This window comes from Narcine bancroftii, chromosome 3, assembly GCF_036971445.1.
Source record: "Narcine bancroftii isolate sNarBan1 chromosome 3, sNarBan1.hap1, whole genome shotgun sequence".
In the NCBI taxonomy this organism is placed as follows: Eukaryota; Metazoa; Chordata; class Chondrichthyes; order Torpediniformes; family Narcinidae; genus Narcine; species Narcine bancroftii.
Genome location: NC_091471.1, coordinates 223,195,780 through 223,211,795, shown reverse-complemented (window position 1 = coordinate 223,211,795; position 16,016 = coordinate 223,195,780). Strand labels below are relative to the sequence as shown.

Below are 16,016 nucleotides of genomic sequence, written 5' to 3'. Positions count from 1 at the left end.
ATCTAGCGTGATGAGTTGTGGTCAGGCTCGGTAGATGCGGTGGAGTGTTTGGGTGCTCAGTTCCAAGATGGTGGTCCCCACAGCCCGCACATGACCCTGCTGGGTTGAGAAGATGGCGACGTCCAAGATGCATAGCCTGCATGCAGCGGTGCTGGGTTTTGAGGGCGACTTGCATTCACACACCTTTCTTTCTCTTTTTTTTCTTCTTTGGCTTGGCTTCGCGGACGAAGATTTATGGAGGGGGTAAAAAGTCCACGTCAGCTGCAGGCTCGTTTGTGGCTGACCAGTCCGATGCGGGACAGGCAGACACGATTGCAGCGGTTGCAAGGGAAAATTGGTTGGTTGGGGTTGGGTGTTGGGTTTTTCCTCCTTTGCCTTTTGTCAGAGAGGTGGGCTCTGCGGTCTTCTTCAAAGGAGGCTGCTGCCCGCCAAACTGTGAGGCGCCAAGATGCACGGTTTGAGGCGTTATCAGCCCACTGGCGGTGGTCAATGTGGCAGGCACCAAGAGATTTCTTTAGGCAGTCCTTGTACCTTTTCTTTGGTGCACCTCTGTCACGGTGGCCAGTGGAGAGCTCGCCATATAATACGATCTTGGGAAGGCGATGGTCCTCCATTCTGGAGACGTGACCCATCCAGCGCAGCTGGATCTTCAGCAGCGTGGACTCGATGCTGTCGACCTCTGCCATCTCGAGTACCTCGACGTTAGGGGTGTGAGCGCTCCAATGGATGTTGAGGATGGAGCGGAGACAACGCTGGTGGAAGCGTTCTAGGAGCCGTAGGTGGTGCCGGTAGAGGACCCATGATTCGGAGCCGAACAGGAGTGTGGGTATGACAACGGCTCTGTATACGCTTATCTTTGTGAGGTTTTTCAGTTGGTTGTTTTTCCAGACTCTTTTGTGTAGTCTTCCAAAGGCGCTATTTGCCTTGGCGAGTCTAACTCATTGTCGATCCTTGCATCTGATGAAATGGTGCAGCCGAGATAGGTAAACTGGTTGACCGTTTTGAGTTTTGTGTGCCCGATGGAGATGTGGGGGGGCTGGTAGTCATGGTGGGGAGCTGGCTGATGGAGGACCTCAGTTTTCTTCAGGCTGACTTCCAGGCCAAACATTTTGGCAGTTTCCGCAAAGCAGGACGTCAAGCGCTGAAGAGCTGGCTCTGAATGGGCAACTAAAGCGGCATCATCTGCAAAGAGTAGTTCACGGACAAGTTTCTCTTGTGTCTTGGTGTGAGCTTGCAGGCGCCTCAGATTGAAGAGACTGCCATCCGTGCGGTACCGGATGTAAACAGCGTCTTCATTGTTGGGGTCTTTCATGGCTTGGTTCAGCATCATGCTGAAGAAGATTGAAAAGAGGGTTGGTGCGAGAACACAGCCTTGCTTCACGCCATTGTTAATGGAGAAGGGTTCAGAGAGCTCATTGCTGTATCTGACCCGACCTTGTTGGTTTTCGTGCAGTTGGATAATCATGTTGAGGAACTTTGGGGGACATCCGATGCGCTCTAGTATTTGCCAAAGCCCTTTCCTGCTCACGGTGTCGAAGGCTTTGGTGAGGTCAACAAAGGTGATGTAGAGTCCTTTGTTTTGTTCTCTGCACTTTTCTTGGAGCTGTCTGAGGGCAAAGACCATGTCAGTGGTTCCTCTGTTTGCGCGAAAGCCGCACTGTGATTCTGGGAGAATATTCTCAGCGACACTAGGTATTATTCTATTTAGTAGAATCCTAGCGAAGATTTTGCCTGCAATGGAGAGCAACGTGATTCCCCTGTAGTTTGAGCAGTCTGATTTCTCGCCTTTGTTTTTGTACAGGGTGATGATGGTGGCATCACGAAGATCCTGAGGCAGTTTACCTTGGTCCCAACAAAGCTTGAAAAACTCATGCAGTTTGGCATGCAGAGTTTTGCCGCCAGCCTTCCAGACTTCTGGGGGGATTCCATCCATACCTGCTGCTTTGCCACTTTTCAGTTGTTCGATTGCCTTATATGTCTCATCCAGGGTGGGAACCTCATCCAGCTCTAGCCTTAGGGGCTGTTGAGGGAGCTGGAGCAGGGCGGAATCTTGGACTGAGCGGTTGGTACTGAAAAGAGATTGGAAGTGTTTTGACCATCGGTTGAGGATGGAGATCTTGTCGCTGAGGAGGACTTTGCCGTCTGAGCTGCGCAGCGGGCTTTGGACTTGGGGTGAGGGGCCGTACACAGCCTTTAGAGCCTCATAGAAACCCCTGAAGTCGCCAATGTCCGCGCTGAGCTGTGTTCGTTTGGCGAGGCTAGTCCACCACTCATTTTGGATCTCCCGGAGTTTGCGCTGAAGATGGCTGCATGCGCGACGGAAGGCTTGTTTCTTCTCTGGACAGGACGGCTTTGTAAGGTGAGCCTGGTGGGCAGCTCGCTTCTTTGCCAGCAGCTCCTGGATTTCCTGGCTGTTTTCGTCAAACCAGTCCTTGTTTTTCCTGGAGGAGAAGCCCAGTACCTCTTCAGTGGATTGCAGTATGGTAGTCTTCAACTGATCCCAGAGGGTTTCAGGGGACGGGTCCGTGAGGCGGGTTGCAACGTCGAGCTTTGCTTTGAGGTTTGCCTGGAAGTTTCCTCTCGCTTCGTCTGACTGCAGTTTTCCAACATTGAACCTCTTTCTGGGGGCTTTATTGTTCCTGGGCTTTGGCTTGAAGTGAAGGTTGAGCTTGCAGCGAACCAGCCGGTGGTCAGTGTGGCATTCCGCGCTAGGCATGACCCTGGTGTGGAGCACATCTTGTTTGTCACTTTCTCGCACCAGGATGTAGTCCAGGAGGTGCCAGTGTTTGGATCGGGGATGCATCCAGGTGGTCTTAAGGCTGTCCCTCTGCTGAAAAAGGGTGTTTGTAATGACAAGCCGCTGTTCTGCGCAGAGCTCCAACAGGAGGCGCCCATTGTCGTTGCACTTGCCGACGCCATGCTTGCCCAGGATTCCTGGCCAGGTTTCTGAGTCTTTGCCGACACGAGCGTTGAAGTCGCCCAGGATGACAACCTTGTCGGCTGTAGGGGTACGTTGGATGAGGTTGCGCAGGTCGGTGTAGAACTTGTTCTTTTCTGCTGGTTCCGCCTGGAGGGTTGGAGCATAGACACTGATGAGGGTGATGTGACACTTGTTTTGAAGTGGGAGTCGCATGGACATGATTCGGTCCGAGAGGCCTGTCGGAAGGTTTTCGAGTTTGGAGGCAATGAAGCTCTTGACCATGAAGCCTACACCAGATAGGCGTCGTTCATCCGAAGTCTTGCCAGACCAGTAGAGTGTGTAGCCCGCGCCGCGTTCTTGGAGGCTGCCTACATCTGCCAGGCTACATCTACAGCAAGAGCAAACCACGTCTTTTGTTGGACAGCATTTTCTAGGGTGTTTGTGCAGGCTGCAGAGTAGCATTTTGGGTGCTCACAGAGTATAGCGGCCATGGTTAGGTCACAAGCGTGATGTGGCGGTGGTGGTGTTCCGCAGGCTTGCGGCCCTCGCTCATCCCAAGATGGCAGCACCTGGCGAAGTGGAGCGTTGTCCATATTTTGGAGGGCCACCTCTAGCATGTTCACTAGTTTAACTGCCCTCTGTAAGTTGAGCTCACCCTGTTCCAACAGTCTCTGCTGGTTGCAGCTGGATCTGATGTCTGCAACATAAGTGCCTCTGATCAAGACCTCCGTGTTTACTGTGGCCATTATGGCCTTACAGCCACAAGCCCATCCAAGAGCTTGTAGGGCCCGAAGGTACTTGGCACTTGATTCCCTGGGTCACTGTTTTCAGGTATCCAGGAGGTGCCTAACGTTTACCTTCCTTAGGTACTAGTTTTTCAGTATTTTCCTCACCTCTGGGTACAATTTGGCACCCACGATCATCAGGGCCATGAGTTGGGAATACAGCACTTGCAGCCTGCCGTCCTCTGATTGAATGATAGAGAAGGAGGCCTGCAGGAACACTTCGAAGCAACGCAGCCAGAGTTCAAAGCTGTTGGATATATCAGGCGATTGTGGGTCGAGGTCCAGCTTTTCTGGATTCAGAATCTGCCTCATTATCAAAAAAAACTGTTGTGAATAAAATTGATGCACCATCAATAACTTCAAAAGACTAGAAGTTGTCTAGGAACTGATAGGCTTGTATTAACAACAGAATAGAGGCACGTCCATGCTGGTCGACTGCCCTGGACTGAGCAGGGGGCTGTGGCACAATTTGCCTATACTCAGGGGGTCAGTGAGAGGCTCAGGCACCATCAGCAGGGGACGTGTCCTAGCACATCCAAACGATTGTACAGTGGTATACCACAATACAGTAAAGTGATGAAGTATTTCTGCCACACCAAAGTAAGACCTTGTGTATGCAGCAATGTTAACAGACTTGCAACAAAACCAACCAATTGAATGCTCCCTTGAAGGTTCACCAGATTTTCACAGGACTCTAGCAGTTTGCTTTTACTATTGACATGGTAATTAGGGTCAAGGTCAGCACAAGGACATGCCAAGCAGGGCAACACAGTCAGAAGTACAGTGGAAAGATTTAATTGGCCTGTTGAACCTGAGCAAGCAAGGTATAGAACGGCTTCTGGTAGAGAAGAAATTAAAATGAAAACAAAGTGTCTTCTCAAAACATTGAATTTCCAGTCATGGCACAGGGTCTGTTGGACACAAATCGCAATCAAAGGGAAAGTGGCTTCTAATAATAGGCCAGTTGAATTAACATGACCTTTGGAGGATGTTAATAATAATTATGCATTGATCGAGTATTTGAATCAAAAGGATATTTTGTTGTGGTTGGCTGCTGACCTGGGAAGGGGTTTTCAAGGTACACTGAAGGACAGAGGCGCATGATTATGTACTGCCTCGATTAAAACTGCCAAATATTGCAGCAGGACCTTGATCAGTTGGGCAGGGGAATAGTTAAAGTTGGAAATCCTAGTCGAACCTGTAAACTACTGTTACAGGTTTATTATATATAAATATGCTTTTAAAAGACACAGAGAGTAACACTTCACAAAAGATATCTTATTTAAGATGCAAGAGCATTGCTGAAAGCCAGACATCCAGGCTCTGAGTGCCTTGCAAAGACAGCTAAATTGCTTTGGAATGAATTTTAAAAAGCAGGTCCCATTCTGAAGACAGATTGTAAGTTCTGAGTTCAATCTGTTGAAAAACCCTTGTAGTCCTTACAAGAGGAAATGGCTGGCTAGAGAGTGTCTCCTGAAATAAGGGAAACAAGAAGAACTCTGTGGTGACATGAAAGAAGAGGTTATCACTTGTAAAACCTATGATGGAGCAAGTTTCTTTGGCAAGACACTGAAGTAACTGGAGGAAATCAGTTTGCGTGTATCCAAAGAGCAACAAATCTCTCTCTGAAACTAACAAGATCTTTCCTGAGCGGTAACCATTTAACTTTAAGCAGAAAAGCCAGGTAAATATTAAATTCTGTGCACAGTATGAGATTTGCCTGATACCAGTGAATTTGAAAAAGTAAGAAGTGAATGATAGGTATTAAAACAAAGAACTTTCCTGAACATATACACATTACATACATATGTGCTTAGAATTAGAAGGGGGCGAAGTTAGGTTAAGTTAATAGATTGTGAAATTTCACCTGGGAGTTCGAGTACATTGTCCAATAAAAAGACAAAGGAGGAAAAAGCCAACACCCAACCCCAACCAACCAATTTTCCCTTGCAACCGCTGCAACCGTGTCTGCCTGTCCCGCATCGGACTTGTCAGCCACAAACAAGCCTGCAGCTGACGTGGACTTTACCCCTCCATAAATCTTCGTCCGCGAAGCCAAGCCAAAGAATGTGGAGCAAAATATTATTGCTCAATATTGCTTAATGAAGTTTTAAATCTGCTTATGAAGAATGTGTTTAAAATTTCATAAAATGTAAACCTCAAAGGAAAGCTGTTTCAATTTCATTATTTTTGTTATAAACTGGAGTAAAAGAAGCCTTGCGAAAAATAGTTGAGGGAAATGTGTTTGCATGAAAAATAAATTTGAGCTTTCTGCTCAACGTGTAAGAATTATCAATCTGATCCACATATGTGCACAGTTATTAAGAGCGTTTCTCAAAAAAATTGGAGCACAGTTTCCACAAGGCTAAACGGAACTTGTCTTAAATGTATAATTTAAACTATTGTACCCTATTGTTGAGGACCCATTTCATCCTGCACACGACATTTTTGAGCTGCTTCTTTCAGGAAAGAGATACAGGAATATCAGAAAGCACCACCAAGTGCGAAACATCTGCTTCTCATGGGCAGTGAGAGTGCTGAATGACCAAAGGAACTGTTCACAATGACCATCCGAGACTCTCATATCCATGAATCAATAATTATTTATTTATTTGAATAGATGAAATACTTGTTTTGCATATGTATTTTTGGTCTGTATGTGTGTTATGTCTGGTTGTGTGTCTGCATGTTTTGCAACGAGGACCAGAGAACTCTTGTTTCGTCGGGTTGTACTTGTCCAATCAGATGACAATAAACTTGACAATGAATGTTGCACTTCTGGGCAAACAACCTCACCATAGAAATAAGTTATGATGTATATTACCAGCAGATACCAGTTTTGAAATTAAAAGGACAGCTTCGTAGCCAACAGATCACAAGATACTGACCTGCAGCAGGGGGGAGGGGGTCACACAAGAATGTGTGTGCTAACGAATGAGAGGGTTTTTAGACTTCTGGCATGTAATGGCACAATCAACAAAATTTGAAGTTACATGGGCAGTCTTAAAAAAAAAGTGCAGGAATTTGGAGTCAATTCCTGCCCCGCGATTTATCCTGTATGACCCCTACTACTTTTCGGGGGAAGCTGCAGTCTAAACCGCACCGCAAAAACTCACCTCATGAATCCGATGTCCAGCTGATGACTCAGGCCACGTTGCCCCACATAAGAGCACCGGGCCTAATGCTCACAGGATCTTAAAGGGTGCAGTGTAAACGACCACAAGGTGAGTCATTATTTTAATTTACGTTAAATTTTTCACAGACTTTTCCAACATTACTGTCTAAAAAACATGAATGAGACCTTCTCATTTGCATCAGCCAAGTGTAAAACAATGGGGCTTGTTAATTAGATGAGATACCTTCAGCTAAGTGATGTTGCACTATTGCAAATGAGATGAAATAAGCTTCCAGGTCAGATTGAAGTTTATCACTGAGCAAAGCACAAATAATCACAGGCATATTTGTTCTGCATATCAATAACTGCGACATTTTTGCAATCAGAGTCAACTGTCACATTCTCTGGATTCTCTTCAAAAGCTTTTTGATCAACTGTGAGAATTACTTTGATCCAACAAAGCTGTCTGGAGATTCAGAGTTAAAAAGGTAAAAGTTCCATTATTGTCACGTCATACCACACTTCAAATGTAATATCCATGAAATTCTTTAACTTTTGTCCACTGTAAGGCAGGCAGAGAGTCGCCACTTTGTCCAGAGCCCCTCACAGAAACCTACAGTACCTCGTGTTCCATGACAGTCACCCCTCCAAGTACTGAGCAGGCCAGAGCCTGCTTAGCTTTCAAGATTAGACAATCTCAGGCATATTCAGGCTATTAAGCTTCAATGAGTGTCTTGCCAGTTACAGTGTCCTCCCAATGTGTGCATGTATTTCAATGAACCATTTGTCAGATTAAACTTCTGAAGTAAGCAATCTCATTTTAGTCACTGAAACTGGTGCTGAATCTTTGTAAAAGGATTTTAAAAAATCGATGTGATTTGAATTTGGAAATTCTATCGAGCGGGTCTCCAAGAGAATGCCTGCTTGCCGTGTACTTTTGCATCATGATAAAACTCGGTCTTCACAAAACATCTACTTTGCGATTTATATTTTGCTCCATGCCCAATAATTGCAAAAGGAACATGTAAATCAAAGTGACATTTACCTGCCAGTAAGAAGCTCAAAGACAAGGATCCCGAGTGACCAGAAATCCACACCAAAATCATGGCCTTTGTTCAGAATGATTTCTGGTGCTACATATTCAGGTGTTCCACAAAATGTCCATGTTTTCTGACCTCTGCCAATCTTCTTAGCAAATCCAAAGTCAACCTGAAAGTGGAGAAGCAATACAACTTCTTAATTTAATTATGTGCATCATCTATTCCATCAACATAATAAGTAGAGCAGAGAATCCCACAAATGCAGAGAGTTCAGGATGGACAAGAACATCCATAATTAACATTAGCCATTCTCAATAGGGTGAGTGGAGGCGTACACCCTCCCTGGGCCAACAGCACAAGTAAGGGGGCCATGGAATGAAATTATAAAATGGTTTTTTTATCTAGTCAGTAGAGTACGCAAGAAACCAACTAAACTTGGCTGCCTCACGGGGAAGGAAGCCCATCAATTTTGAGCGCAGTTCAAAGGGGACCATTGCCAATAAAAGGTTGAGAATGTCTGATTTAACAAAGCACTGGCACTTGATCTGATATTCCCCCACAGTAAATGGAAGTATAAAAATTTTGTCGGGACCTGAGAAAAGGTTTCAGTGATTTATTTTGAACTGCCTAATTCTATTGGAAGTGTCCAATATATTACTCTCACTAAACTTTCACAGGGGACTGGTAAACATTCAAGCCATCTTCCTTGTCTGGTCCTGGTAGACATATCACTGCTGATCTGATCCTGGTTTCTTCTGAGGGTCAGTGATGAGGGAAGTTCCTATGAAGAGACTATCCTACCTCTATTCTTCCAGTACCACTGGTCCTACAAAAAGCTAACAAACCTCTGCTCCTTTTAAATGATCATGGAATCTTCCAGCACAGGCTAAATCTCGGTGTGTCTAGATCCTGCCATGATTTTCGCTGGAATTGGCTGCTCCTGTTCAGGAAGGCTGAGGAATTGTTGCCTAAAAATTGGACTTCAGGCTTATTTGGTGTAACCACCAGCATAATTGATCAATAATCATTCATGCTAACTTAGACGATGAAATTCAATTTCTCCCATCTTCCTTTGCAGGTCCACCTTTGCTAATTTTTTACAAATGCATGAATGGATTTTAGATCGAGTTATTTAAGTGGCTTGTTCGGACATTATAGTTGATTGTCACATTATTTAAGGAACTTAGAATTAATTCTTAACTATTCATTCTTGTGAGAGTCTTCAATTTACAGAAGTAAGTAAAAAGTGTGCGGGTCACACCTTGACATATCTTGTGAAGTCATGAAATTTCTCTCCACAATTTCCCATTGTTTGAAATTCTCAAGACAAATGTAACCATCACCTGCCAAAGGTCTTCTCACCACCTAGTGGTCCCGCTGATATACAGGATTTTCCACGCAGCATCTCTCTCACTGACTAGTACTTTCATGGCACTTTGAGTGAATATTGGAGCTGTTACCCTCTCCTCTTTCTCTTTCATGAGGGCCATAGTGCATGTGTGTGGCTGAAGTAGGGAGTTTACCTTCAAGGGTTGATGCTTTGCTTTAAAAGCTGAGCATCAAAATGTCAGGAGTTTGAACAGATTGTGGATGATGGAAATCATCGTGTTTCTGCATCTCATCTACTGTAATGCCTATTAGCACTTGATTTTGGCCAATTCCTTGATTTATTTGCAGGGGACTCCATCTGGCATTCATGCTAAACAAGAAAAAAGGATACAATCCATTTTCTAGGAAGTCACGCTTAATCTAGCCCGATGGTGCAATGTTGCATTGAAACATTTTTTAACCTAAATTAAACTTTATTCACAATAAGTTATTTACAAAAAAAAACTGTTCTTTGTACATTACTTCAAAGTACATTGATGGGAATGTATAGATATGACTGAAACCCATAGTGTTAATCATATCTATACATTCCCATCAATGTACATTGTTATATTTGTTCTCTAAATACACCATTACCACCCCTGTGGCACCTTGTTGTTTCTCTCTCCCCCCCCCACCTCTGTTTTTTGAGGGACTTCCCCTCAGTCTCTGCCCCTCAATGCCCGGTAATGGGAGGACTCTAGACTGTGATCCTCCCCCTCGCGTCACCTGCACCAAGCCTCAGCACGTACCCCTGAAGCCTGGAATGTGCCTGTCGGCAGCATTCCCGCACCAGCATCTCTGTGTGCTGAAAGACCAACAGGTTCCAGGCAGGCCAAAGTGCATCTTTCATCGAGTTGAAGGTCTTCCAGCAGTTCTGGACATCTGACTGTGTGTGTGTCCTTGGGAACAGCCCATAGATTAGATACTCTTCTCTCATGCTGCCACTGAGGATGAACCACGACAAGGACCCTTGCATCCTTCTCCCCACATTCTTAGCAAATCTGCATTCAGCAAAAAGGTGGGCAACTGTCTCCTCTCACCATAGTTATAATGCATTCAAACACTGAAAACATCAAAGGATGAAGCAGTGTAAATGAGATTGAGCTGCTTGATTCTCCTCATTGCACTAAGTCTGGTGGAGGACTATAGTTAATGAAATAGTGGACTGCCAGAAATAAGTATTACCTTATGTTGTAGAAGGGAACATTTGTGAGTCACTTTCTATGGGGCTGTCTTCGTAATGAACAAATTTGGACCAATTGAGTTTCCATCAAACTCCAGAAAATCTGTTGGACGTTCTGCCCATCAAAATGGAAAGGAGTTTTGAATTAAATTCCACATTGTGTCATTGCAGATATTTATGTTAATCTCTTGTTGGAGGTAAAGTGCAGGATTCTGTTAACATCATGGTTAAGTGAAAAAAAACCACACACAAATGCTGGAGAAACTCAGCAGGTCAAACAGTGCCTTTATGTAGCAAAGGAGAAGATCCATCACCAACGTTTCGGGCTGGAGTCCTTCATCAAGGTGTGGGGGAGCAGAAGAAATGTCCAAACACAAGGGGGAAGGGGCATGGTGAGGGTGGGAGATGATAGGTGGAGGGGGGTGGAGGAGTCTAGGTTAGGTGGAGAGAGAAAGGAAGTTCGAACTGGAACGACTAGTTAAAAGGGGGGGGGGGGGCGGGGGGGAAGGTGACCTGATTAGGGGAATGCCGTGAACTCAATGTTCAAGCCCTGGGGTTGGAGAGTGCCCAGATGAAAATGAATTGTTAGACCAGCACCACATTTGCCCAGGGCAAGGAATATTCATTAACACCTACCAACTTTATGTATCCCTCGGTATCTAGCATCAGGTTCTCTGGTTTCAGGTCCCTGTAGATGACCCCAATATGATGCAGGTAATCAAAAGCTTCCGTCACACAAGAAACACAGAATTTCGATGTGAACTCATCGAAGCAACCTCTGTCACAAGAAGAATGCACTGTGATATTTGGTCAGTAAGACTTGCAAGCAAAGAGAAAAACTATTCTCAACATTCACGAGTACCATTTAAATAGACACGGTGCAGCGATCAAATCAGCTCACCTGTCCCTAAGGATGCTCCAGACCTCTCCACCAAGGCAAGCCTCCAGCAGCATGTAAACATACTTGTTATCTTTAAAGCTGCGAAACAGTCTACAAAAGTAAAGTGGGAGAAAACCATTTCAAAAGTTTGCTCAAAATCCATGCAAAAATTTATACATTTGGATTCAGCTGCAAAACTGCAAAAGTTCCAGCTGCGTCAATAGCTTTTGTCAAATGCATGCATGGAATTAATATAAGGACAATAATTTCAGATTTTTTAATCAGGACACATACATGACATCATATACAAACCTAAAATTCTTTTTCCTGCTGGTGAGGCAGAATTCCACGTATTGGTAATGCCAAAAGAAAAATACCTGTACACAACATGCACATGTAAACAAATAAAGAACTGTAAACTGCGCAATACAGTGAGGGGAAAAAATAGAAGTGCAAAAGTAAGAGGTCCTTAAATCAGTATCTGAATGGGTTAATTGTTGAAGGAGTCTGATGGTAGCAGCTGTTCCTGAACCTGACGGTACGAGTCTCTGTGGCATCCATACCTCCTTCCTGATGGCAGCAGCGAGTACAGAGCATGTACTGGGTGGCGTGGATCCTTGCTGATCGCTGAGGCTCGCCAATGGCAGCGTAACCCAAAGATGTACCTGATACCAAACCTTGATGCAACCGGTCAGCTCACTTGCCACCGCATATCTATAGAAATTTGCCCAGTTTCCTGGTGTCACACCAAACCTCCGCAAATTCCTGAGGAAGTAGAGGCGCTGACGTGCTTTCTTCACAATGTCATTGGTGTGTTGGGTCCAGGAAAACTCCTCTGAGATATTGACACCCAATTTTGTCACCTTTTCCGCCTCGGATCCACCAATGATCACTGGATTGTACACCTCTGGTTTTCCTTTCCTGAGGTCAATAATCAGCTCCTTGGTTTTGGTGACATTGAGTGCAAGGTTGTTGTTGGTGCACCATTTGGCCAAGTTTTCAATCTCCCTCCTGTATACTGACTCATCGCCCCCTTTTTATACTACCCACTAATGTGGTATCATCTGTGAACTTGTAGATGACGTTGATGTCGTACTGATCTGCACAGTCATTGATGTACATTGATTAGAGCAGGCAGCTAAGATTTCAGCCCTGTGGTGCTCCAGTACTGGTGGAGATCATAGAGGAGAAGTTCTTACCAATCCTCACTGATTGTGGTCTGGAGGTGAGGAAATAAATGATCCAATTATACTCTGGGGTGTTGAGCCCCAGGTCTTGGAGTTTGCTGATCAATTTGGAGGGGATGATAATGTTAAAGGCCTAACTGCAGTTGATGTATGCATCTTGCTGTCCAGGTCTTCCAGGGATTTGTGTAGAGCCAGTGAGATGGCATCTGCAGTAGACCTGTTACTACGATAGGCAAATTTGAATGGATTCATGTCGCTGCTCAGACAGGAGCACCAGCCTTTCAAAACACTTCGTCATTGTAGATCTGAGTGCCACTGGTCACTTGTTATTCAGGCAGGTTACCACACTCTTCTTTAGCACTGGTTCAATTGATACTTTGATCTTTTAACATGGCAGGCATTAGTAAAATTCAGTTTATAGCAAAATCACCAGGGCTACAGCTAGATTATAGCTCTCAATTATAGCCCAAAGGCTGTAGCTCGAATCCACAGGAGAAGAAAGACACACACACACTAGTAGAGTGTATTCAACACTGAGTTTATTTAGTGGCAGCTCTGCCTGTTATAGTCAACTCAACTGCGTCACCAATGGCACATGGCTTGAGCGGGCCAGCTGCCAACTGGTTATCACGGATGCCTGGGCCCCGATTGGTGGTGATTGGCCAGTTTCACCACTGCCAGCAGCGTAAGGAAAGGGGCATTTCAGCCCACTTGATGCTTTGCCGGTCGCCGCATTCGACAGCCATTTCCTCCACGTACAGGCCACGGGCGCTGCCATTTTGGGATTCAGCGTCACAGACTGCCTCCGTGCAAGGAGGCCCCGACCCCCACCGCCGCAGGCAGAGTTGCGCAGGGCACGGAGGCAGAGGAGACCACCCGACCGACAGCCTCTAGAGGTTTTGTTTCAAAAGAGGGGGTGAATGTGGTGATATGTATATACAACTGAATATGAGTGGCTGGCCCGCCCACTGATGACTCGCTGCCCAGTAGCTCCTCCCCTTGTGACCTGGCCATAAACGTCGACCTCCCTCCTATCCATTCATTGGAGCACATGAGGTCAGGCCAGCTACAATATAATGTGCATTAAAGCCTCTCTCAGTCTTTGGAGTCATTGATAGAGCCTTTCACTGGGGGCAATATGAATATGAATCCCTGGGGGCCACAGCACATTTTCACCTCACCTAACATAAATATTTTAATTTTTTTTTAATTTAGTTGGAAGGAGAGAACAGAACAAACAAAAGCTTGACTGGTTCAGAGGGAAGGGGGCCCATAAACTTTGAGCAGAGTCCAATGGGGTGGGGAGAGCATAGCCAAAAAAAAGGATGAGAATGGCTGATTTTGAGAATGCTGCAAGAAGTAGCCACACCCCTATCCTCATGTTCTCACCATATTCACTTACTTCACCTTTCAATGCAAGACATGATCCATAACCAGCCAGGCAAGCTTCTTATCTCTTAGCATATCATGATCTCCAGGACCAAGGAGCACATTTACACAGATACAAGTTAGGAAAGCAGTTAACACATTAAAATATTAAGGTATTGAGACATATTCACTGAAAATCCACGGTACACTATGCACATCTGTACTGGGAGTTCAGGAGCCTGATGGCTTGGGGAAAAAAGCTGTTTCCCACTGAACTGTGGTGATATGTAATTATACCTCTAGGTCACCAAGGGTCACCCAGGTGACCTTGTATATAAAGCAGTCCAGAGCTACAGTCTAACCTTCCAGGTTCGTCTTGCAGAGAGACAAGACCTCTTAGTGTACATATTAGTTTATTAAAGCTGTCTTATACTCGCGCTGCTGGTGTGGTTATTGTCAGTACAATTTAATAAACTAATATTATAGCTATTAGGATAGAAGCTGCTTCTGCTCCAACGCGTGTTCCCGACCACCTGGAGACTTCTTGAGGAATGGAATCTGGTGACGACCAGCATGCATGTGCATCCGAGGACAGAGATGGACCGCTGTACTGGAACCATGGTGGAATGCGGGGTAGACCACAGAAGTACGATAGGGCAGGTAAGAAATAGCCAAGAGCCCTGCCTGCCTGTGGGTTCGCCGGTACAGGCGCCACCAACCCTAAACCACGGTTCGATCAGAAAGGGGCCACTACAAGCGCGGTGGAAGGATCCAATCGCCACATATGTGCAGAATTCCTGACCACTCCAGAGCCAGGGAAAGCAGACACCGCTACCCTCACTCCCCCAGCAGCAGTTTCCCCAGTGCCACGGAGACCTGATGCTGTGATCCCTCCCTAAGCCCGCTGCAAACGTCCCAAAGCTAGAGACTCAGCCAACAGCCCCAAGCACCCAGGTTACTCCTCCAGCAGACACAAGCCCCACAGAGGCTCTACCAGCAGCTCCCAGTACCCCAGGGTCCACCCTTGCTACACCTAGACCCAGAGACCACATCGAGTCCGGGAACGACCCCTGGGGTTCCCCCACATTACCTAAGGGACCAGAGACTGTGGCTTAGCCATGTACTATGACCAGACAGGCTTGAGCTCGACCCCAGAAATCCTGGAGCCAGCACGCACTTCAGTCGCTGGCAGAGATGCTTTCTGAATTACGTGGAGGGTGCTGAGGCATCGGATAAAGAGCTATTAATGCCGCTGTTAGCCCAGCTGGGAGACCACTCTTACTCCCTTATACAGGATGCCAGGTCCTACCAAGAGGCAATGAGCACTTTACAGAGGCATTACAGTAAGGGGCAGAGTGAACTCCACTCCTGGTACAGGCTCATGACCGGGTCACAACAAGTAGGGGAGTCTGCCAGAGACTTTATACTCTCTCTGAAAGACCTGGCAAGAGGCTGCAACTTTAAAGCAGTATCAGCTCAGGAGTATGTGGAGGACCTTATTAGGGATAGAATTGTAGCGGGCATATGATCCACTGAGATGAGACATTCATTGCTGGAGAAAGGAATGGTGGGGCTAGATGAGGCAGAGACTATTGCAGAAGCTTTAGAAAGCACCAGGAAAGCATCGGAGGAGTACTCACAAGACCCTGGGGCTGGGACAAAAGTCACACTGCTGGACTCTCTAGCCCCACGAAAAGAAAAGTATGCTGTCTCACAGGAATTCACAGTAGCAGAAGCACACCTTGAGGGTCCCAAGTGCTTTTTCTGTGGACAAAGAAAGCACCGCAGAGCCCTCTGCCCTGCCAGAGAAAATGTTTGTTCCAACTGTGGAAAACGTGGGCTGTGGTGCGCTGTAAGACAGAATCAGACACACACAAGGTAAAGACTGTACAACAGGCTTTAATCCAAAAAGACTTCCACAGAGCCAGGCTGGCTGTGGGTGCAGCAACTGTGACTGAGACCTCGGGAGACTTATATCCCGGAGGGTGATTGACACCAGACCGGGTAGGGCTTGATCCATCCAGTCCGACTGATTGACAGGCGGCCAGGTGTTGTACTGTCCCCTTACACTCCTGCAGGTACAGAGGTTGCCCCCTGTAGTAGGCCGGTGGTGTACCACCACATGGGCATGATGCAAAAGTCTGCAGAAGCCCCAAGGCCATAGCCA

General features: G+C 46.1%; 1 protein-coding gene across 1 annotated transcript in view; it reads right to left on the bottom strand.

Annotated features, from left to right (window-relative positions):
* The window catches only part of prkg2 (protein kinase cGMP-dependent 2), a 140,676-nt gene that overhangs the window by 47,721 nt on the left and 76,939 nt on the right, over positions 1-16,016 (bottom strand). The window contains exons 13-15 of the mRNA XM_069923139.1: positions 11,316-11,405; positions 11,051-11,192; positions 7,866-8,029 (exon numbers count right to left, since the gene is read on the bottom strand). Of these exons, the coding sequence (XP_069779240.1) occupies positions 7,866-8,029; positions 11,051-11,192; positions 11,316-11,405 (396 nt within the window). The remainder of the gene's footprint in view (positions 1-7,865; positions 8,030-11,050; positions 11,193-11,315; positions 11,406-16,016) is intronic.